The sequence below is a fragment of the Pelodiscus sinensis genome, chromosome 1 (assembly GCF_049634645.1).
Source record: "Pelodiscus sinensis isolate JC-2024 chromosome 1, ASM4963464v1, whole genome shotgun sequence".
NCBI lineage: Eukaryota > Metazoa > Chordata > Testudines > Trionychidae > Pelodiscus > Pelodiscus sinensis.
This window is the reverse complement of record NC_134711.1, coordinates 266611312-266635336: the sequence shown is the minus strand read 5'-3', so window position 1 is coordinate 266635336 and position 24025 is coordinate 266611312. Positions and strand designations below refer to the sequence as shown.

Genomic DNA, 24025 nt, shown 5'->3' with positions numbered 1-24025 from the left:
CAGTACGGCCGTTCTTATGTTCTTATGTTCACTTCAAAGGGGAGATACACACGATGAAATTTTTTAGTCCCTAGACAGACCTAAGTAAAACTTGTGTGTTTAATCTAAAACAGTGAGATGTGCGTGTCTGGAAATCTTAGCTTTAGGTCCAAAGACTTGAATATTCCTCTCCACAGTGGAGGTGTGGGAATTATGAGTTTCCACTCTATAGTTTTTTGTGCTGCATAATATGGTATAATTGTGGGTTTACACTCAAGAGGGTGTATGTGTCTGGACAGTTGCCTTCACTGCAGCTTTTATAGTATTGGTTCATGCAGTGGCTAGATGGAGAGCCTGTATGTAATTGCATTTGGGTGTTTCCCTACCTGCATGTATGCTGTTGGAAGTGCAAGGCACGGAGCCGGTCTGAAGCTTGTCAAGCAGTACAGTGAGAGAAAGCGCCCAGGCTAGTAAATCAGAGACCTCAGCAGTACCTCAGTTTCAGGTGGAACTGGGGGGGGGAGGGGAAGTAATACTTGTGAAGCCTCCCTCTACTTGCATCTTCTCCCCTCAGAATCCAATAGTGTGTATAAAGCAGAATGATGGTGCTCAAATGGATAAAATTCCTATTGGTGAGTCAACAATGTGGGCTGAATTAGCTGCTTTACTTTCCACAGTTATTCTCAGACACTGCAGTGGCCAATTCTGCTTATACTCATTCAATACCACAGGAATTTGACCCTATTTCTGCATTGTTCGCTCTCTGAACAAGATGTTAATCACATTATTGGAAGAAATTCTATCACATGCATGCTTAAAGCAATCACTAGTAATTATTCTCTAAGAAAATCTTATAATGGCATTCCAGTAACACCACTCTGTGACCTTTGTCGAAGACCCATCTTTATGCAAATAAAAACAAAAATATCAAGTATTAAACACCAAACTTAACATTTCTTCTACAAAGACTAAGTATATTGTCATCTTTGTACAAATAAAAGCAAATCTAGTACTACAGTTTAACATTAATACAAAACATTGTCTACTCAGAATGATTCTTAAACACAAAGCTCTACAGAAACATACAACTTCACTGTTAAGATGTCAGTCCACTGAGCAATGCTTGTTCAAAAACATTATAAAGTTAAATATGAACATTATAAATTTTACAGTTTTACCCTCAAACTATACATTTGGAGCACAATGAACATTAGAAGTAAACAAAAACTTAGTTACAAGAACTGTACAACCCAAAAATGAGAAGCATGCCACCAGGAAAGTTAGGCTAACATTTTCTTTGATCAAAACAATTGAATAAACATTGCTTTTGTGAAATTGTACATCTAATTTCTGAATATTGCTCTATTTCACACAGGCTTGATGCTCTGAGTTTAATATGAAATGATCTGAAACTAGTTGAAATAAAGGAATACAAAAATTGATAGCTATCATTCACTTCATATATGAATATTTCTGAAGATAGATTTACAAAATAGCAATTTATATAGTTTAGGTGATTTAGTTACAAAGTCATCGCTCTCAAATTTGTAAGCAGTTAATGGGTCTTCCAAGTTTGTTAAATGGCTCCTTAGCCTTTTAAAAATGTAGTGTTCACTCTGCTCTATTCGCTTATTTAAAATAGGCATTATTACTTCACATATTTCTTTGCACATTTTTAGCTTTTTTTAAATCTAGAATTACATGCAATACTCCAGCTAATGAAATTCTGCAAGACTGGTTTTAAACTGAGAAAAGCTCAGTATCAAAATATAGTACTGTGTATCTACAATTTCTTCCAGAATGCTTCAGTTTCCTGAGCTATAATTAATACTTAGGAATGGCTCTGAAGACCCCAAAAATGTCAGTTTTACATGAAAAACTGCATAGGGAAAAAAAGCTTTTGATAACCCTCATAATTAAATCATTAAATACATTGTGTGCAAATTACTAATAGAAATTAAAAACATTAAGTAGCAAATTTAAAGTGTCCAAACAGTACTTCCTTTGACTCTTAATTTGCTTCTATATAATATGAGTTTCATAGTGTACTGCATATAATCTTAAATTCTGTAGTTTAGGCAGTTCAAATAACTTAAACACGTGGTAACTGCTATAGTCTGCAGTAAAAGCATTCAATCTCATCTCCCTTTTTAAGTCAATACAAATCAGTCATGTTCACTTAATATCTACATTAAAGCAACAGGAATAAGATATTGTAATTTGTCGCTAATATTTTGCAGCCACAGCTTTTAAATGTACCCTGTATGTAAAAATAAAAACATTTATACATCTAGACTACTTTCCTCTTCCGGAAGAGGAAATTCAAATGAAGTGCTGATTAGCATATTCTCATGCTTCATTTGCATATCCTCTTCCAACCCTTCTTCTGGAAGGGATTTTTTTCACCAAAAAAAATGCAGTCTAGATGCAGCTTGTTTGCAAACAAGCCCTTTTTTGAAAACCTGTGAACCTCATTTTTTTGAGGCATATGGGTTCTTTCGAAAAAGTTCTTGAAAAAGCTGCATCTAGACTGCGTTTTTTGGCAAAAAACAAAAAAAAAACCCAAAAAAGCCTCTTCCACAAAAAGGGTCGGAAGAGGAAAGCAGTCTAGAGGTACCCACATTTAGGGTCTTATCAATGGCAAAAAGTGAGAAAAAACTAATCTGTTTAGGTTATTTGCATGACAAAGGTTTTGGGATATCCAGATTTAAGCATATAAAATATGGATTTCAGAAATTGGTGCTAAATATGACTGGTTTTCTAATAAACAATGACATTACAATAAAAAAATTAAATATGCTTGTGATAAATTGCAATATGGTAGTCTCAAATTTAAGGTGCTATTTCACATGACCTGAAGTCTTTAAGGACCTCACCACGTGGGCATCATGTCTGGGAACCAGACTCTACCAAGATGCTTTGACACTTCCCAATGAATCTGCTCCAAGCTGTACTTCTGATCAGGAATCAAGACTTCCTCCATTATAGAGAGTTGAGAGAGGCGGCCACCACACATCTTCACAAACTCAACAAAGGCACTGCAAGAGACTTCACACTCCCCTAGGCCAATAGCTGACAGATTTTTACAACGTTCTGCAATACGAATAAGTTCTTCATCTAGTGGCCGTAAGCCATTGGCGCACACAACCAGTTCAACTAATCGAGGACATGTCATTCCAACACGACCAAGTACATCTTTGCTTACTGATCTCCCAAAGTAAAGGTGGGTGACAGGGGTTTCGTAACGAAAAAATGGGTCAAATTCCTCTTCATATAAGAAAAAGTACATGACTAAGCTTACTTTGGGAGAATGCTTGATGAAAGCATCCCAGCTGCTTTTCTGAATTGTGTGGAAATGAGTCTGTCCAGGATTCTCACTGACTACATCAATGCGCAAGTGTTCTAATCTGACATGTTTCTCAGAAGACAAAGCAAGCAGAAGCTCATCACTCAAGAGATAGTAGTTCAGTGCCAACTCACGTAAACCATGACATTGGTCAGCCACACAGAGGATGCCTTGAAAAGAACATGAAAGTATTAAATTTGTATTCATGTAAACAGTCTTTTAAATAAAAGCAAGTTTTCTTAACTTGAACTGCAAAAAAGTTAGCTTTTGCATGTCAAACAGTAGCAGAAATTTCTAAAGTGCAAAATCCAGAAAGTTCCAAGATATATCATCAGTTACAAGCACCAAAATAAAATTTAGAGATTAATGTATCATCACTAAGATGCTTATCAACATTCTAGCTAACTCCTGCAAACAAGGCTTTCCGTGGACTGTATTATATCCTCTGTACATTCTTTATTAAGTTGTATGTTTTATTGTAGCATGCTATTTCTATGTGTCCAATGTATATTATGCGCTGCTTGTTCTATTCAATGTGAAAAGGACAAAGTATAGTAAAAGTCTGAGAACAGATGGATTATAAAAAATAAAATTATGTCCACCGCTGCATAACATGCTCTGGAAGTGACAACTACACTTTTCACTGGCTCCTGATATCTCAAGTAATCTTTATATGGAGTTTGATTTTGTCCTGACAAATTGTTGTATGTTAGTGGGAAGGAAGGTGGAAGAAGCACTGAGGTCAATGCTCTCACTACTACTACCTTTGGTAGGGGGGTGTGTGGGAGAAGACATCTGTCTGTCTAGAAAGATTCTAAGCTAGGAAAGAATTTTAAAGACATCAATGTCATAGTAGAAAACAATACTCCATATTAGTTTACACAGCTGTCAGCCAAGTAATGGGAGATTATTGGCTGGAGTCTCTCTCACCTCTAGCAATCACAGAGTATTTTGGGATAAAATTTCCTAAACAAAAGTAATGGAAATATGGAGCTAGGGTTACCATATTTGAACTTTCAAAAAAGAGGGAGTGTATTTGTAGCAGTATTACCAACTCACGTTGTATTACACCACATTAATACAATGTGAGTTGATAAATACTGATACAGATAAGACACTCCCTCTCAGGGGTGTATCTGTATCTACCAACTCACATTGTATTAATGTGTTGTAATACAATGTGAATTGGTAGATGATACAAACACACTCCCTCTTTTTTGAAAGTTCAAATACAGTAACCCTAAGAGCTCACAATTAGGTTTAGAAAAGCAATTAGGGAGGCATAAGGTCTCTTTTCTGCAGGATTTGGGGGGAGAGTATCAAGTTCCCAGTGAAGAACTAGGTTTTTAGGCGATTCCCCCCATGACAACCTGTTTCACACTTAGCCTCTAAGGACATTACTATCTCTCTTCCAAGCCTGAACAGCTAGGAAACAATTAAGCTATGCAGCAGGGTAGAAAGGAGTGAACTGAAAATTGGAAGCAGCAACTTCCAAAGAGTATTTTACTGTGAAATTTCCCTCCTTTACAAAGTGCTCACTTCTTTCTGTAAAGCAGCAGCACTGTCTAGTGCTTAAGTACAATGAAGAATACTTCCTATTCTCTGTATTTGCAGTCTCATTCTATGGCCAATTTAAACTAGTTCAAAACTTGCCTTGCTTTTGGAACAGTAAGTAATGAAATCTGAGATAGTTCTAAGTTCCTGCAGGAGAAAGTTCTACAGTATTAAACCAGCTTCTTGAGAATGCCCTGTCTACTGTACAAACTAGCTTCACCCTTTAGCAGATCCTTTAATTGTGTTAGGGAAGTAGTACTGTCAGGGCAGAAGATGTATTATATAGCCAAGGTCCCTCATCCATCTGGTGCTGTTGTCTACTTTCGTTATCAAGTAAAGGATAAAATTACTCTTTCAGAACAAGGAAAATCAGCCACTCCATAAGTAGTCAAAGTCATAATGAAATGATTTGGAGAAACACCTTGTTTCATTTATGCTATTATTAATCGTTATTTCTGTCACATTACCAGAGTTTAAGGGAAGCAGGCAGGTCACTGCTGCGCCCATGGGGGGGGGGGTTGCCCCAAACGTTGGTACAAAGGGGGCCATGTGAGGTGTCAAACAAAAGCTTATTGTCTACGGATTCTGTATATGCTCTTAATATATCTGAATAATGTCTGTGTGGAGTTACGAATACGTACTCTGTGTTAATACTGTAAATTTCTCTGTATGGGATTAAGCAAGAGATGAAGAATGGACATGATAATGAGCAAGTCTCCATAGAACAATAGCCCTCTATAGGCCAAGGACGCACCTCAAGAATGGTGACTGATACCTAAGGGCTACCAGCAGGGAACGCAGGGATAGGCCACGAACCAGGTGACCTGCTGCAGCCAAGAACAGACCAGGAAGGAGGTATAAAGATGCCATGTGGCAGCCTCCATTTTGGTCTTCAGATCTGCTCCTGACTCCAGATGTGGCCTCGCAGGGAATCATGAGCTGGAAAGAACTGTGGACCCATCCGAACATAGAATGTACACCAAAGACTTTTAAGCCATCAGTTGTAACATCTCTGCTGCGAGCCTGCATCAAGAACTGGGAGATTTGATGCATGTAATGTATGATACTTTAACAACCTCTCATGCTTTTTGTTTTTAGTAATAAGCCTTTAGATTTTAGATTCTAAAGGATTGGCTCAGCATGATCTTGTGGGTAAGGGCCAGAGGGTAGATCGACCTAGGATCTCTGTCTGGTTTCTTGGAACCAGACAGAACTGGTATGGGGAAGGTAAGATTGGGCTCTAAAACCCCTCACCTGTGTATGATGCCCGGGGCCATCTTGGGCACGGATATTGCTGGGGTGCCAAAGGGGTTTTGTTAGAGAGGCTTCTGACTGGCCAGGCAGGCAGCTGAAGCACTCTGTGGGACTGATTTGCGGCATATTTGGGAAGGTCTCCAGTCTAGGGGCTATAGAGAGCCCCGAATTTGAGCAATTCGCCCTGAGCAGACGCCCTCAGCTGTGCCCAGACCCGGCCCGGCCCGTCACAATGTCAATGATCAATAATATTATGTTGTATATTTTCATTCATGCTAATGGGCATTCTTATACAGCTCTTGTTGACCACCTGTTCTAAATTTTTGATGGAGTTCTTTGAAAATAATACTGACCTAGATTGTGCTTGGTCCTGTAAACATTACAACTGTAAACATTAGCTTCCCTCCCTCTCTGAACCCCACTAATTTTTCAGAATAGTTCATATTGTGTTAAAATACATTTTTACAAACACATAGGATAGCTCACCTGCAGGAGAAACATGAGGACAACTGCTCATTTTTAACAGTTTGAGCGTATCACTGTTATTAGCCACTAGTACTTTGAGGGATGGATCATCTACTGGCGTATCATCTATTTTAAGTGAAGAGAGGGATTTGGAGTTTACAAACACCACTGTCAGTGCAGAGATAAAGTGTGACTGCAGAAAGGAGAAAAATAGTAAAAGTGAAGCAGAGATATGGAACATTTCAAACATTTTCAAAACAATGTTTCTTTCCATCTTCACATACAGACTAAAAATGTAGGCTAATACCTACTGCAGTATTTAACATTACTGCATCCATTTTATTTCAACAAATATCAAAAGGTAATACTAACCAGTAAAACATTTGACCAAGTTGAGCTGTGTGTGTGTGTTTTTAAGATCAAGTTTTAGTTTTTGTTATAAATCCTTAACTTTGGATGGTCATTGATAATGTTCAACATTAAACTCAGGAACAGAGACAAAAAAAAAAAAAAAAAAAACCACATGGTGCTCTAAATTTCAAAGTATCCTATACACGTGCACAAATTCAATAGTGGACCTAAAAGTCCTATTAATATAAAGTTCTAAAAGAACAGATTAGATATTAAACTAACAAGAACAGATACAACATTTGAGAAAGCGTTGAAAATTATTTGTAAAGTGTGCTTCCAAGGCAACATCCTCCAGACTCAAACAAAGATAAACTGCAACATATTAAGATTTGTTAACACTAACAACAAAGTCTAACTTTAGCAAAAACGTAAGTGTGAAATTAAAATTACTGAAATAAGAAGATGCCAGAATTTAAGACTAGACGGGAACACCACCCCCTGTTTGGCAGGCCAGATTTATAACTGTGAAGCATCTTCCAAACCTGCAATCAAATTTTTTTAACCTGTTTTGTAACCAGCGGTTTGCAACATGTCTGAGCATGGACAAGTGCCCATGCTAAAAAATTTTAATGTCAATGGCCATAGACCTCAATTTTTTGCCATAGGGACACTCACCTCAGGCAGTTCCTAGCAAGCAGCCCTCAGTCCATGCTGTTGCAGGCTAGGCAGCGCTGTATGCTGCCTCCGTTCCTCCTCCACCACCCTCCCTCCAAGTGCTTACTCCATGGATCTCAGCCAATTGGCTAGGAACTACAGACAGTAGGAGACGTGTGTGTGGGTGTGTGTGTTGGGGGAGGGGGGTGCCTTCAATCTCCCCGTCCCGCTGCCACTCAGATACTTCAGGCACAAAGAATAAGTGTCACTAATCATTTTTGGATTTCCTGCTTTCAACACAGGGCTTACAACCTGGAGAGTGAGGAACACCCTAGTATAGTTGTCACCAACTAGTAGATTGGGATCTACTGGTAGATATTGGACCTGACAGGTGAGCTTGACTGGTTTGGCCAAGAGGCTAACAAATGCTGGAACTTCAGTTGCTCCTAATCCCATTGCTGCATACCTCCTGCCCTTTGCTACCACTTGCTGTGAAGGGCAGGGCAGGAAGAGAAGGGGGCACTGATGTTAGGATGCCCCCTTTCCCACCCTGTAGTCCAGGGGTGACCAACCCATTCTTGTCAAAGAGACAAGATACCAGTGGATCCAATGCGAAGAGCCAGGGCAAGGATGTCAAAAGACTGCCCCTTTAAAAGGTGCTCCTGGTTGCATTTTGTCGAGCAAAAACTCTTAAAAAAGGGCTCTATCCCTTTCAGAAACTCCATTTAAATGTGTTTTGAGGCTTTTTGGCCATAGCAGGCTTCCGTCGCCTGCCATCAACTTTATTTCTGCAGCTTTCATGGCCATGCCAGATGGCTCCCCTAAACAAGTCAGCACAGGAGGAGAGGTCCATTTTGGGGGGCATTGGGACGGCTTTCGAGCCACAGGAGGGCTTCACGAGTTGCACCCGGGAGTCTATCTCCACGGAATGGAGGGGGACGCAACAGAGCTTGGGATGGAGGGAGTTTGCTGGCTGCATTTGAGAGTGGTGCAGGGCCAGGACAGAGGTGAGCCTGCCTCAGCCCGACTGCACCACCTGTGGTAAGCAGTGTCCAGCTGAAGCCTGCATCCTAAACCCCGGCCCAAGTCATAAACCCCCTCCTGGACCCGAAGCCCCTGCCCTAGCCCTGAGCCCCCCTAGACCCACACTCACTTACAGCCTGAACTCCTGCACCCCCTACTCCCCACCCCAGGCTCAGCTCAGAGCCCCTCACATTCCAACTGCCTTAACTCAAGAACAACCAGAGCCTGCACTCCAACCCTCTGCCCCTGCCTGATGAAAGGGAAGAAGGCTAGTGGAGGGAGGAAGGATGGAGTAATCAGGGGTGGGGCCTTGGAGAAGAGCACAAAGGAGGTGGGGCAAGGATATTGGGTTTTGAGGTAGATCCTGGATTGCACTTAAATTTTAAAGAGTGCTCTTGTGCTTAAAAAGGTTGCAGATCATTGCCCTAGTACCAAGTGTTGGTACCTTATCTCCTAAGAAGAGGTCTGACGCTAAGTCCAAAGGCAGGAAATAAAAACTATACAGTAAAGAGTACCACTGTAACAACAAATATAAAAACTGGTAGTCACAAAGTAATGCACTGAAGCACAGGCAGTCCAATGGGACTGAGGGAGGTTTGGGCAGCTATACCCCATTACACTGCACCTGATAACACAATGGTGGGGAAGACACACGTGCTGCTCCAACAGGTACAGCCATGGGGAGGGGGGGGGAAGGGGGGAGAAAAAACACACACACACACACACCCACCCACCCACCCCCACCCCACCCCAGCTCTGGAGCAGTGGAGCCCAGCTCTTGTCTGGGACCCCTGCAGACAGGCAGGGGTGGCTGCCAGAGCAGCCTCCTTCCCCCTTGCCTCTGATAAAGGCAGCTGGAAGGGGGCCAGGCAGCACCAGCTCCTGTTCCTTCCCTTGCTGCCTCACAGAAGCAGTAAGGAGGGGCAGGGAGAGAGGAAAGCGAGTAGTTGATACTCTAGTGGACCACCCCATAAGCTTATACTTATCACTTACATCTCTATTCATTATCATTATTAACTAGCACTCCACAAAGAAACTGCTTGGGAGGTGGGGGGGGGGGGGGGGGGGGGGGGAGATTAACTTTCATATTTTTCTTCAACTTTCTCAGCTTGAATTTTTTAAAATGATTGTTGAAGAGCAAGCATGGATATTTTCAGTCCCAACAGTTTGGCAAAAGTTGTAAGTTCAAAACAGAAGCGTAAGCATCTATAAGAATGGGGACATTTCCAGTAGTAAGGGCTCTAATCTAGAAGAGGCACAACAAAATCCAATATCTGGAACCTAAAGCTAGACCAAGTAACACTAGAAATAAGGTGCACAGTTTTAATGATGACAGTCAACCACTGCAACTTACTTAGGGATTCCATAGATTCTCCATTGCTTCAAGTTATTACATCAAAATGATGTATTTCTAAAAAAATCTGTTCTAGCTCAATTAGAAATTGACTTGATGCAGAAATTGCTAGATGGAATTTTATGTCCTGTTTTATGTTGGTGTTAGAGTAGAGGATCAGAATGCTCCTTTCTGGCCTTCAATCTATTTTATATATAGATTGTTTGCATAAACACACAAACATGCTCTTGAGATGGCATATAATATCCTAAGCATAGTACCTCTAGATTCTTAAGACTATGCTATTACAGGTTGGAGCTCCCTGGTTCAGCAAAGTCAGGACCTCACTGGTCCCGAACAAGTGGATTTGCCAGAACAGGGGAAGTCTCCTGCCACCAGTCCCCAAGTTTGTTGCCTGCTTCCAGCAGGCTGCCCCCGCAGGTACCCTAGCTCTCCCCTCCCCCTCCCGCCCTTAAACTAACTGGGCTGCTTGCCCAGCTGCTGCCAGCTCCCTAAGCATCACAGGCTTGGCTCCTGTAGTGAAGCTCTAGCCCAGCCCCACATTCCCAGTGGTTGCTGCGGAGCTCCAGTCTCGGCCCCATGCTCCAGGGGGCTGTGGCCCCGTGCTTCTGAGAACTGCCACAGGACTTCTGCCCCATGCCGACACAGGCTGCCAGGGACTCTGGCTCCCACCCTATGCTACTGCAGGCTGCCGTGGGGCTCTGGTCCCAGCCCCATGCTCCAGGGGTCTGTTCCAGGGCTGTGGCCCAGTGTTCCTGGGGATTGCCAGGAGAATCTGGTCCCACGCTGCCGTGGGGCTCCAGCCCCATGCTGGCACAGGCTGCTGGACAACTCCGGTCCTGTCCTGTTGTGGGGGAGGGGGGGAGGGGAGAGGCACACGGAGGAGAGGGGGCTATGGTCCCAGTTCTACATAGCTGCCAGCTGAGTTGGTGACCCTCATTTTCCCCAATCCCAGCTGTCCTTCCTGCCCTTAAGACTCCTGGACTCTGATCTAGGAGTATCCATGATCCTGTCAGACCACAGATGTTGCCCGAGGTACAACCTATAGAGAAATTCATACATTTTTACAATAAAGCCAACACATACTAGGGAAAAAATTGGGAAGTTAAGCAATTACTGCAAATACCCACATGATACAAATATAATCAATTAAGTTTTAGTTGAATTTTAAGATCTTCCAAGAGCAAACAAAGTCAGAGGACCAACTGCTTTAAATCTATACACATTCTAAATGACACCAGTATCACACTTACCACTGCAGTCTTTTTTTTTATATATACACACACACACACACACACACGCACGCTACCTTAGGTAAATCCATGAAGCTTGGTCGAGCAGTTGAAATTAGTCCAAGTGTTTTTAAAGAGCAATTCACAAGTTGTGATAAAATATCACAAGCTGCTTCTGCTGATTCCTTGCTACTGTCCACCTTAAATAGAAACAAACCATTTATTAGTCCATGAAAAATCACGCCAAGCCAACTTTGCAAGAAAGAGGTAAAACAGAACAGCTTTCCTTTAACTGTAGTTCTACTCTGAAAAGTGTAAAAAACTGTGTGGGGCTGTATGTCTTACTAATTCTACACAAAGTTCTCAACTTATTTCTTTAAAAAAGGTGCTTATCAACAGAGCCCTACATAGATACATAATCTGTATCCGCATCCACATCTACAAAAATGAACCGTGGTTATCTGCATCTATATCTGCAGAGCTCTGCTTAACAAGAGTTCAGTCATCACATACCATTACTTAAAAATTACAAACAAAGAAACAATACAATAAAGGACCCCAGCCAGCCTACTCTCACATTTCAGAACAGAAGGGGGATACAAGGGGTGAGGAAGGTAAATGCACTTGAAAGGGAATCCTCTGAACTGACATTCATGCTAAAATTCGACACTCTCCGCGGGGGGCTAAACAAAGACACCAACTACCTTACCCATTACAAAGATAGCTTCCCCAATTATCACCTCTAATACCATTAGCTCACAGACTTCTACCTTTCCCCACCTCTAATATCATTAACTCACAGACATTTACCTTCCTCCTCCCCGCCCCCGTTCTGAAATGTGATTTGTCCTTTTCATGTGTTTATTTTTTTTAATTGTATCCTTTGGTATATATGGTTGTGACTATTTTCTTCCACTATTTGATCTGAGGAAGTGGGTCTGGCCCATGAAAGCTCATCATCTAATAAACTATCTTGTTAGTCTTTAAAGTGCTACATAGTCCTGTATTTTGTTTCAGCTACACCAGACTAACAGGGCTACATTTCTATTACTAGTGCTAAGTTTCTCTCTATTATTCCTTCCTGGATACGTGAAATGTCTTGCAACTCATAATATGGATAACTACAAAAGCTATCAAGTATGTGAATGCTATATTGGAGTATTTAAGAAATACTATTGTTATCTTCAGTCACGTCATAAAATAAAAGGGCTTTAAGAATTCTTTGAACAAGTTAACTGCAGTTCTGTTTAATTTAATTTCAAACCTGATTTGAAATGCAAATTGTTAACTATTCATTTTCAAAGGCAAGAATGTAAAACATGTTACCTTGAAGCTAACATATTGCAGATGATTGGAATGCCTTTTAATGATTTGCTTGATAAGCTCAGGATGTGTAGCCCTCAGATAAGATGTAGCTGGTTGATTCAGTTCAAACTCAAAACATCTCCATAGATCAGGCATATGAAACACCTGATTCCATCTTCGGCAGACCTGTGATGCATGAGCACGATCAAGAAGAGGCAAGTACTGAAACACCTGCAAAATAACGTCTGGAAGGAGATTACCCCAATCAGGACTCTCAGAGATTTTAGTGGATTCTTCATCTGCAATCTTCTGTTTCTTAGATTCTTCTCCAATCTCCTCTAATGAACTGTTTTTGTTCTCACTATTTTTCCTTCCTCGTTTCATTCTATCAGAATAAGAAAAATCTTTTACTCTACATACATCCATAGATATATAGACATTAAGTACTTTCAACACAATAGGGTTCTGGTCCCAGGCACCCTGACTGTACAAAGCACAGGACAGAATGTTCACAAGAAAATAGTTTCCTCTTGCTATATCAATGCCACGTCAAAACTTAAAAATATTGAAAATGCTAAGGCGAAACTTTCTTTTTTCTTTCAAATTTGGAATCATCAATTCTGTTACCTTTTTTTCCCTTTAAGCCTAAAAAATATTGGGTATTCTCAGAATCTGAAAACACTGCATCTTCTACTGTTACATTAAGCTTAAATTATACTTGTAATCAAAAGATTAAACTGTGTTTGAGTGCACTCTGTATTTAGCTAGTTTAATATTTGTGAACTCTCAGTAGCACTTCAATGTCCTAAATTTCCCCTGTGCAGAGGCTCAAGGCTGCAGCTGGGAGAGGTGTCTCACCTCAAACCCCAGAGCTTCCACAGCTGGGGCAGAGACACCTCTCCCCAAGCCCCAGAGCTGCTGTATAATCTCCATATTGGTGCACATAAGTCATTTCACATGCAGATATAAAAAGAGGGAACACCTTTGTGTCTTACTACCAGCATAAATACATTATTAAATATGCATTCTTACTTAGACTCTACAAAAGACACTTTATGAATAAAAGCTGCTGCTTTTGCCATTGCACATCCCCCTCACACATCAGTGAGTCTCAGTCCTGACTTCACCACTACAATTTAGGGTGGAAAAAAGAATATTTCTGATTCTAGGTCTATTCATTTGGCACCCTCTTTACTGAGGCTAAGAAGGGTGTCCATTAGTGTTAGCTGTGGAGCAGTTTAGAGACGACCCTTCATGAATATTATTGCAGTTAATTCTTGGGCTAAACATCTGGATGAGAACCACAGTTTACATTTGAGTTATAGCTTCAAATGTTATTCTATGGAAGTGAATAAACATGATATGGCAAACAGGTAGCCAATTCTAAAACTTGGGATACAAGTTCTACCTGACTTTGCCTATTGTGTGGAAAATAAGAAAAGTTATGGACAGGGATAATATTTAGGGTCAGATTTTGTAAAATCCTTTTTTAACTCATAAAACATTTTTTATTTTAACGATGTCAGCTTCACCGCCAAAATTCAAATTGTGCCCATTCATACTTCCTTTAAATGTGCTGTTGTATTAACATAATGAAGTTTTAAAAACCCCAAGCATTTTTTTTTGCTGACTTCAACAGTCTTTCAAAGACTTAGTACATGAGATCGCTCAACTCTCAGCTTCCTAATATCTCATTCCCAGTCCTCCAAATTCTGGGGCAGTCCTACAGGGAGAAATTTATATTTATACTTAAAATACCCCCCAAACCCAAAACTTCCTGTACAGAGGACAGACATCTTCATTCAGAATATGAATATTCAGATACTATGATAAAGGTCAATGCTATATTGTTAGTCTGAAGCTTGGAAAGTTACTCATCCATTTCCCAACACACTTTCATTTGCTAAATATTTCAGCTAACTGCATTATAAAAAGCATTATAGTTGTCAAAATAAGTGAAATATTATTGCCTATGTAGTTGCTAGATGCCATATTTACTTTATGTATCTTTTTTGTACTAAGGAATATTCATCACTCCCTTACCCACATTTCCAAACCAACCTGCCCTCACCTCACAACTCTGTATAGTTATTTAAGCATGAACCAAAGTAACAGAGAAAGTATGTTCATATTACAAAGAGATCTGAAATAAAACGTATACATATGCTGATATATTGTTTGCATCTACTTATCCTTCAACTTTCCTATTCTAGCTTAGAATTGATGGCATTTATAACACTAGCTTATTTTGATAAAGCATTGCTGCATAAGATATTTGTGTAATAAGTATTTAACTTATCTGAAATGATCTATAAATTCATGAACATAAGCCTTCAAAAAGTGATTATTACTATGCTACAATAGATTCATCTGAAATTTCTGGACAAACTGCACACGGTTTTTTATTTTATTTTTTTTACAGGAGGAAGCAAAGGAATCAATATAGTAATGAATAAATGTATCTGTATACAATCCATAGGGAAGCAAAGACTGGCATTCTGCAACTATACAGGAAGATTAATTAAAATTCAGGTCTAATCAAGGTTAGATTAACTGCCACAGAAGCATCTCCTAGTCAGAGTACTTCTATTAGATTTTAGTGTCTGTTTATAGAGAATGTCCAGGACTGCTCACTGGAGGGATTACAAGGATAGTGAATTTTGGTTCTCTGTCTTTCAGCCACAAGTGTACCCTTGAATCTCATACCATAGACAGAAGTGGCTGTAAGAAAACAAAATTGAGTTTTTAAAACAATTACTGAAATTTATGGTGCATATAGAACTGAACAGACAATCATGATTAGATTTTAAAATTATTACATCATGGAGCTTTTTGCACTTGAGCACACATTAAAAGCATAATTTTGAAGCAATAAAATGTAGGAACAGATACAATTTTCATTTTACACATGGATCTCAGGCCTTTTTAAAAAAAGTAGGTGTAAATGTCAACAGAGACCAGTCATAACAATAAATATATAAAAAAAGTTTTTGAACAGTGTCATTTGTCTACAGAAAAAAATTCAAAGCCATATTTAACAAAATGCATAGATGTCATTAAGGAAAAAAGGTCATTTGTATTGCAGACTAAATGTAATAAAACCAAAATCCAAACTGTCAGGTAATTAACCTAACTTGGGACTGTGTTCCTGAAATATCAAACACTCCACCATACTGAATTCTGGAACAGACAACAGATAGGGAAAGAAAACACTAGCTACAGCAGACACAACAACATTTGCATAATTAAAATAATCACAACACGAGTGTTATCATGTGATCAGACCTTAGTAGATGAATGGTTTCAACATGGTTAAAGCACAAGCCTGATTAATAATACTCTCCAGCTTGCCTAGGCCACAATATGTCACTCACTAACATTTATAGGAGCATAAGCATGCATCTGACAAAGTGGGACTTTGCCCACAAAAGCTTATGCTCTGATAAATCTGTTAGTCTGTCTATAAGGTGCCCCAGGGCTTCTCGTTGTTTACGCAGATTCAGACTAACACAGCTCTAATATGTCACTCAAGTTCTTCCCAAAACATCCTGCAAAGAAAATGGCTAAATAATATTCTGAAGCATAAAACTAGCCACAACAGTGTCACTACATAAGAGATTTAACTTCATTTGATACTTTATCTTGTTTAAATTATAACGGTATTTTCTTTAAAAGATCTCAATACAGAGTAGTTTATTTGGCACTCACAATTTTCCCAAGTGCCAAGTTTTGGAGTATTCTACAATGACTTGCTGGCAATGCAATCCATACTCCAATACCATTATGCAGTTCAGTCACTACTTCGAAGGAAAAAAATAAAGCAGATGTGTAACATTCACGCTTTGGATGTTGGGAAAGGTACAGACCCAATAAAGCCTACCTAGCATAGTTAAAGCACTATCCACTATTTGATATGATGAAGTGGGTCTGGCCAACGAAAGCTCATCATCTAATAAACCATCTTGTTAGTCTTTAAAGTGCTACATTGTCCTGCATTTTGCTTCAGCTACCCCAGACTAACACGGCTACATCTCTATCACTAGGATAGTTAACACTTCCATACAAGACCACTACTTTTATCTGAACAAACCTCAGAAAGACTCAGCTGGTTGTTCTGCCTGCATTTGGGACGAAGCATGAAGACGGTGAGTGGAAGAAAACCCGAAGAAGGGCAGCTGCGCTAGTGCCTGGGCCCTCCCCACGCAGGCAGGGTGTCAGCTCTTGGAGCACCTAACCACAGCAGCTTGAGAAGTGTGCGGCAGCATCAGCGCGCGGGATGCCTCGCAAATGAGCGGAAGAGGGGCCCTGCCTCAGCTCGCTTAGGACATAACCTCGCGCGCATATTTCACTTGGGAAACACCCCCCCCCCCCAGCCCCCGTCCCCGCCCCAGCGGGCAGGCCGCGCCCAGGGTGCGTGTGCACCCCCGGGACGCGCCCCCGCGGCTCGGATGAGGCGGGTACCCTCTGGCGAAGACCGGCGGCCGGGCCTCCCAAGCTGCGCCGCACCAGGCACCGAGTCTCCGTTACGTGCCGACTCGCGCTGCCCGGCCCCGCGGAGAAGAGGAGACGCCAGCCCCCAGCTCTGGCGCGCTCCGGGCAGCAGAGGGAAAAGGCAGCGCCATCTCCCCGCCACTCAGCCCCTCCCCTCTGACTTCCAGCACCTGGTGGCGGCTCCCTGCTCCGTTTCACGCTAACCCGGGGCCGGGTCACACCGGCGCCTCCGCTCCCACCACATCAGCGACTCCGGCAAGCAGCGTCCCCGCGCCGAACGGGCTCTCTGCAAGCGGCTCCGGCGGGGCCTTTTCGCTCCTTCCGCCCCCTTGTTTATTTCACCCCAGCGGAAGCGGCTTCGCACAGAAGCCAAAATGGCGGCGGCTCGCCCCGGTTGCCTTGCGCGAGCGCGCCCGGCCACAAGCTCCGCCCCCGCGCCGGCAGCAGCGAGCGGGGGGGGGGCAACCCCGTTGCGCGTGAAGGGCGGGCGGAGTCGCTCGCGCCCAACGGCTCGGCGAACCGTTGTCTGGGTGACGGTTTGGGTCCAGTAACGCCCCCTGCGAGCTGGTCCCGTGGCGGGCGCTGAGCTATGGTGAGCCGTTGGGGTTGATAAGCAAACCACCCCCGGAGCAGCCGCTGGTAGGTGGCCCTGGGGCGACTGGATGGTCCGGACGTTTAACTCCCCCTCTTATTATTGGCTCTTCCCCACCTGTTGACAGTAGGTTGGAAAGGGGCGGCCCTGCCGCTGGCGGGGTGTCTGCAGTGCGATACCAGGCACAAACATCATTTTCAGCACCGCTTTAGCTATACACAGCTGCATCGCGCACCCAAAAAATTGGGGCACCCCTGGGTTATTCTGTCTGCTCACCCACCTCTTCCTAGCCCTGTTTTGTGGCTTCCTCTGGAAAAGGCCTCGTTACCTTAAAAGTGAAAGACCGATTCTCCTTCGCCATGCAGGCAGCGTGCTAACCTGAAGCAAATTCTTTCCAGCAGCCACACATCACATCTCAGACACATTCACCCAGGACTAGGGTTGCCAGGTGTCCGGTATTTACCCAGACAGTCTGGTATTTTCACCTCAGCTGCGTCTAGACTGGCAAGTTTTTGCGGAAAAACTTGCCAGCTGTCTACACTGGCCGCTTGATTTTGTGCAAAAGCACTGACGTTCTACTGTCCAGAATCAGTGCTTCTTGCACAAATGCTTTGACGTTCCCGTTCGGGCAAAAGCTTTTGTGCAAAAGGGCCTGTAGACAGCTGAAAACTGTTTTGCGTAAAAAAGGCCCGATGGCAAAAATGGCGATCGGGGCTTTCTTGCGCAAAACTGCGTCTAGATTGGCACGGATGCTTTTCCACAAAAAGTCCATGCCAATCTAGACGCTCTTTTCCGCAAATGCTTTTAATGGAAAAACTTTTCGGTTAAAAGCATTTGCGGAAAATCATGCCAGTCTAGACGTAGCCCTCTTGTCTAGTAAAAAAATTCAGAAAATACCAGATACCTAAAACATCCAGTATTTTCTGATTTTTTTTTCCCTGGCCAGGAGGCGAAAAGACTGGGCACGTGGCAACCCTATAAACACTCAGCGCCCAGACTCCCCAACCCTCCCCTCCTCCCCCACAGCTCCCAACACCCTCAGTCCCCCTGCTTACCTGGTTCCATATGGCTGTTGACCCAGGAGAAGCAATGCTTTCCCTGGGTCTTAGTGCTCACCTATTCCCCTTTTCCTATCCCTGCACTCACTCTTAAAGGGCTGTTTTAAAGTCTTGGAGTCCTTTTTTTTTTTTTTTTTTGCTCAACAACTTTGGTCTCCTCCCCCCCTCCTTTTTTTTCCTTCAGCAGAATTTTTTCCTGGTGTTTTTTTTTTGGGGGGGGGTTAGGTGTTTTTGTTTCAGCCATCTGGCAACCCTACCCAGGAACCTATTCCTGCAATAAACCCCATTGCCAACTCTGTCTATGCATTTATGCAAATGACACTTATCAGAGGCCCTCACCACATAAGCCACAACATCAAAGGATCATACAACTGCACATCATCTCATGCAGGGGTCGGCAACCTATGGCTCATTAGAGAGCCAGATATAGGTCTTTTGGAGCTCCAGCTTAGGTCCCCCCTCTGAACTACCCTTGCAGCAGGAAGCCAGCACTGGCGCTACAGCCTTATAGCTCTCCATAAGATTGTAATGATAGCTTCTGGCGGGGGGCAGGAAGCCCCAAGCCTCCTTGCTAGATTCGGCACGCAGGGAGCAAGTGGAGCCAAAAATGACTCCACACGCTTCTGTTTTCCTTCCCTCGACTGGGGGAACAGCTTCACAGGGACACACTTCCTGGAGGCTTTCTCTTTGCTCCCATTGGTCAGAATCTGGCAAATGGGAGCAGTGGGAGGCCATGTTACACTGTGCCTAACGTGTTATGAAAACTAGTACCATGTCCAGACCCCACACCCCCAGCCCCTTCACTCATTCCCCATACAGAGACCCTGCCCCCCCCAGCCCACTCCTGTGCTCTCTCCCTGGCCAGACACCCTGCCCCCTGGCCAGATTCCCTGCCACTAGCTTGCTCCAGCACCTTTCCTTGCTCCTGCCCTCTCCCTGTGGCCAGACAGCCTACTCCCACGCTGCTCCTGCACTCTACCTCCCACCCAGACCTTGAACCCTCACCCCCTGCTGCACCCACCCGTCGTCCAGATCCTGCACCAAAAAAGGTTCCCCACTCCTGCTATAAATAAAGACAATGTTGAAACCTTTTGTGTTGGACATAATATTTTACTTTATTTAAAAATGAAGCCTGGCCAACAAGCCCCTATTTGGGGCCAAGCCCCCATCCGATAGCATCATAACATTCCTGCAGCCCCCCCCCCCCCCCCGGATTTTGTATGAATGGCCTTATTTACTAGCAGGGTATGTAGGATTTCCTCCACTTACAGGAAATGGATCAGGGAGCATGTCAAGGTGGGGTAGGGTTTAGCACTTGACATATTCGTTGCCATGAGTCCACTTCCATCCATTTTACTGAAGGGGATGCCATAGGCCACAAATTACCAGTGTGTGTGTATTTTTATTAAATAAAAATAAATATACACAGACCTGTTTTGTCCTGAGCTGTTGTGCATATAGTTAAACCCTGATCAATAGAGACCATATCATGAAGCAGGAGTGAGCAATAATTTTAGAAAGGGGGCCACTTCACACATTTTTGAAGTGGCCGGGCTGCCCCAAAAGGGGCAGGGCCAGGACACTTCCATGCTTCCCTGCTCACAGACCCCCTACCCAGAGATTGGCCTGGAGGCAGAGGGAGCATGTGAAGTCTTTGTCCCCTGCTCCCCAGCACCTAGACAGAACCGCCAGCTTATCTGAACAGGAAATGAGACATTTTGAGGAGTGTTTGTGTATTGGATTGACTTAAGAAAAAAAGATTCATCCAACAAATATTACTGTGTATTTCCATACTCTAATGAATTCACACAATGAGGGCCTGGGGCAGGAGAGCTTGGACAGTCTCTCACTCCCTATCCCTGCCCTGCAAGAGGCGCACAGTGCTTAGAGTGAATGAACCACCAGCTGTTCTGAACTGATGAACTATTCGGAACTAATGTGCTGAACAGCTGGCAGCTCACTCTAAATGCCATGCGCCCCTTGCAGGGCAGGAGGAGACTGTGTACACTCCCCTGACCCCAGGCCATGATTGGCCTGGGGGTGAGGGGAGCGCATGAAGTTTCTTGTCCCCTGCCTCCGCCCTGAAAGGGGCACACCGCACCTAGAATTCAAAACAGCTGGTGGTTCAATCTAAGCGCTTGTGTGCCCCTGGTGGGAGGAGGAGACTTTACGCACTCTCCCATCCCCAGGTCTCCATTGGCCTGGGAGCAGGGAAGCAGCATGGCATCTGCAGGCTGGATCAACCCGCTGTGGTTTGTCCAGGTTCTCTGGCCTTGGAAAGATCCATTATTTATACAAGGAAATATTGTTTCTGAAGTTAACTCTCATAAATCTGAAATAAATATAAGGAAATGAGACTTTTTGGAGTGTTTGTATATCAGATTGACTTAAGATAAGATGCATCAAACAAATACTATTCTAATGAATTCACAGCTTGGGATGATGATTCTGATGCATCAAAAAACTAAAGGAAGTATAAACTGGTCTGGTTTCTAGGTATTCCTTGTATTCTTAGAAGAGATCTCGCTCCCAGACAATCTTGACAGATACCAAAGAAAAACAGTTTTGGCTGTTAGAAGGACAAGAGATTGCTACCATGTGAAGTGCAAGATACATTTTACAATTCTGTAAAGTAAGTGTAGATTTATCAGGTGTAAACTTGCTATCATATCAATGTCAGCCAATTGATGTCACATTTTATTTCAGTTTTTTTTAAACTGATGATACATACTTGGTTTATTTTGATTATTATATGTAGAGAAATTACTTGTTCCTGCTTTCTGAGTAACATCTGTGAAAGGGGATGGAGTAAGCTACAGAAGTATGTGGTGTCTCTCTTGGAATAGTTAGTTCTACATAGGGGCTGTGTCTACATTGGTTTGATCTTGCGCAAAAGCAGCTGCTTTTGCGCCAAAACTTGCTGCCTGTCTACACTGGCCGCGAGTTCTTCCGCAAGAACACTGACATTCTAATTTATGAAATCAGTGCTTCTTGCGCAAGAACTATGATGCTCCCGCTCAGGAATAAGCCTGTGTAGACAGGCAACATGGATTTCTTGTGCAAGAAAGCCCTATGGTTAAAATGGATATTACAGTTTTCTTGCGCAAGAGAGCGTCTACCCTGGCATGGATGCTCTTGCACAAAAGCACCTCTCTCTTGTGTAGATGCTCTCTTGTGGAAGAGTTTTTGCACAAGAACTCTTCTGCAAAAGAGTTCTTGCACAAGAAGCTGCCAGTATAGATGTAGCCAGGGAGTAACTTTGAGACCTTCCTGGCCTGGCAATGGCCTCTAAACTGAGACCTTCAGCAAGATGCGTATAGAACAAGGTTCCCATTGATTTGAAGACCTACTGTGAGTTTAACATTAAAGCTTCTGATGTGCACTATATATGCAATATCATTATTAGTCTAACGGGTGTTAAAGCCATCATCATGGCCCCATTCTAATGTAGGTAGTTCTATTCCTACTATGTTCCCCTGAGGCTTCATGTGGATATGGCCTATCTCCACTTCAATTTCTAATCTAATGTTGCTGTGAACTTTTAAACAGCTGCTATGTTCACTCAGAATAGTGATGAGTGATGTTTCAGTAATGGTGAAATTTGCATACTTCACAAGGGTGTAAAAAGTCTCAAATGATTTTGGAAGGTGTTTTAAAGCTCTTTTAAAACTTCTATTGTAATCAAATGGCTAGTGTGCATGTGGCACTATCCAAGACTACGAAATGAACTTCCAAGAAATAAAGGCTATCATCATACTCACCACCTTTTGCTCTAAGTGAAGGTACATTTCTTTCCCTTCACCTTTTCTAGCAAGCATAGCTACATAAATACTGAAAAAACAGACAAACCATGGGGATAAAGAGTGTGTGCGTGGTGAGAGGGAAGAGCATTGTTAGTCATGAACATTCATGCTTGAAGCACCTTGATCTATTAACTTTAAAGCCTCACTGAAGTGATTTTATACCCAGGTAATGAAGTAGTGAATTTTCCTCTCTCAGCAACTAGATACACTAAACAGTGTCACTTGGATGAAAACTGCTGACAGGTTCAATATAAATGTCCAGGGAGGTGGACCTGGCAGGAGACACTGGAAGGAGAAACACTTAATTGCCTGTTGTGATGTAGTGGGGATTGTGTTCACTCAGTTCACTTCATGTGGTGGGTGATTCCTACTGTTCTGTTGTAACTCTGTGTGTTCCTCAGTTTCCTTGGGCACTGCACCAGTGTCAAGCTGGGGATGGGAATGTTGGGTGTGACTCTCGCTGGGGGGAAGGCTGCCCTAAGCTTCCTCATTTTAGCACATACACAATAGCTCAGGTTGTCCTGTAACCTGAGCCTGGATGGGGGGAGCAACCAGGTGACACCTTGCCCAGGAATCTGAACAAAGGAAGGGGAGGCACTGACTCCAGGCTGTGGGATTAGTTGTTGGCTGTGAGAGTTCTCCCAGCTGGCGGAGGATACAGAGAGGGGGCCCGGGGTCCTTTCTCCCCAAGTTGGATTGTACTAACTGCTTCTGGTTCCTGTGTGAACAAGTCTATGGTACACTGTATCCCTGTCAGTGAATAAAACTTCTGTTCTACCTGTTGACTGAGAGTCACATCTGACTGTGGATGGGAGTGCAGGGCCCGGTGGCCCCCCCATAGTCCAGGACACCTACAGATTCTGGCTATTTTGGTGGCACATGAAGGCTTGCAGTATGGACTAGGCAGGTTGCTCTGTTACTCCTAAGGAAAGCAACCAGCAGGTTGACAAAGAGGCACAATGACCTAAGGAAGGCTAAAAAGAGAGCAGGATTACTGGCACCAGGAGCTAGATTTCATCATTGCATCCTGCAATAAAATAAAAACAGAGAAAGCAGCATGAAGGACGATTTGGGCCACATGTAAAGGAGCCAAGAGAAGAGTTAATTGGCACCAGCAAGTTGGCAGTATAGGTCACAGAAAAAGGTAAACGAAATTAGGAAAATGTGGGAAACCAGACAGATGGGAGCTTGGCAGGCCAACAGAGTGAGAGGCTGGCAGCCTGAGAAGCAGGATTCATTCAGCAGCCAACTGCTGAGGGAGGGTGGCAGCCCTGAGAACTGGGAAAGTCAGCAGAGAGGGAGTTTGAAAGCCCAGGGAGCATATTTGATTCCCACTGCCTAGGCTACGCAGGCACCAAGATCATTTTATTTCCACAACATGAAATATTACAGATGTTCAGTTCCACAAACATGTTTTTGAGTTTGAGTTTTGGCTTGATACAGCATGGGTCAGATTTTGAAAACTCATCCCCGCCCCCCGGACAGAAATTCTGTTTCCTGGACAGCTTTACCTATGCTTTATCCTTGATAGAAACACAGGATGGCATTTCTTCCTTTATCTAGT

At 43.0% G+C, this 24025-nt stretch overlaps 1 protein-coding gene and 1 long non-coding RNA gene across 12 annotated transcripts in view; one reads left to right on the top strand and one right to left on the bottom strand.

Moving 5' to 3' along the window:
• On the bottom strand, positions 1-17369 carry FBXL3 (F-box and leucine rich repeat protein 3). 6 transcript variants are annotated; one of them, XM_075918864.1, is made up of 7 exons: positions 17179-17369; positions 16608-16635; positions 12778-12902; positions 12539-12703; positions 11290-11412; positions 6620-6791; positions 1-3495 (listed from the first exon to the last, which is right to left on the bottom strand). In XM_075918864.1, the coding sequence occupies exons 3-7, from the start codon at positions 12814-12816 to the stop codon at positions 2852-2854; spliced, it is 1143 nt and encodes a 380-aa protein (XP_075774979.1). In that variant the 5' UTR covers positions 12817-12902; positions 16608-16635; positions 17179-17369; the 3' UTR covers positions 1-2851. The 6 variants fall into 6 exon arrangements, with proteins under 6 accessions (XP_075774979.1, XP_075774978.1, XP_075774980.1 ...); XM_075918863.1 differs by lacking the exon at positions 16608-16635; XM_075918865.1 differs by lacking the exons at positions 16608-16635; positions 17179-17369 and adding an exon at positions 16226-16243.
• A 141-nt stretch (positions 17370-17510) lies between these two features.
• Positions 17511-24025, top strand: part of LOC112544699 (uncharacterized) — a 49870-nt gene continuing 43355 nt past the window's right edge. For all 6 annotated transcript variants that reach the window (XR_012900605.1, XR_012900602.1, XR_012900601.1 and 3 more), the window contains exons 1-2: positions 17511-17647; positions 21155-21290. This is a non-coding gene — a long non-coding RNA (uncharacterized LOC112544699). The remainder of the gene's footprint in view (positions 17648-21154; positions 21291-24025) is intronic.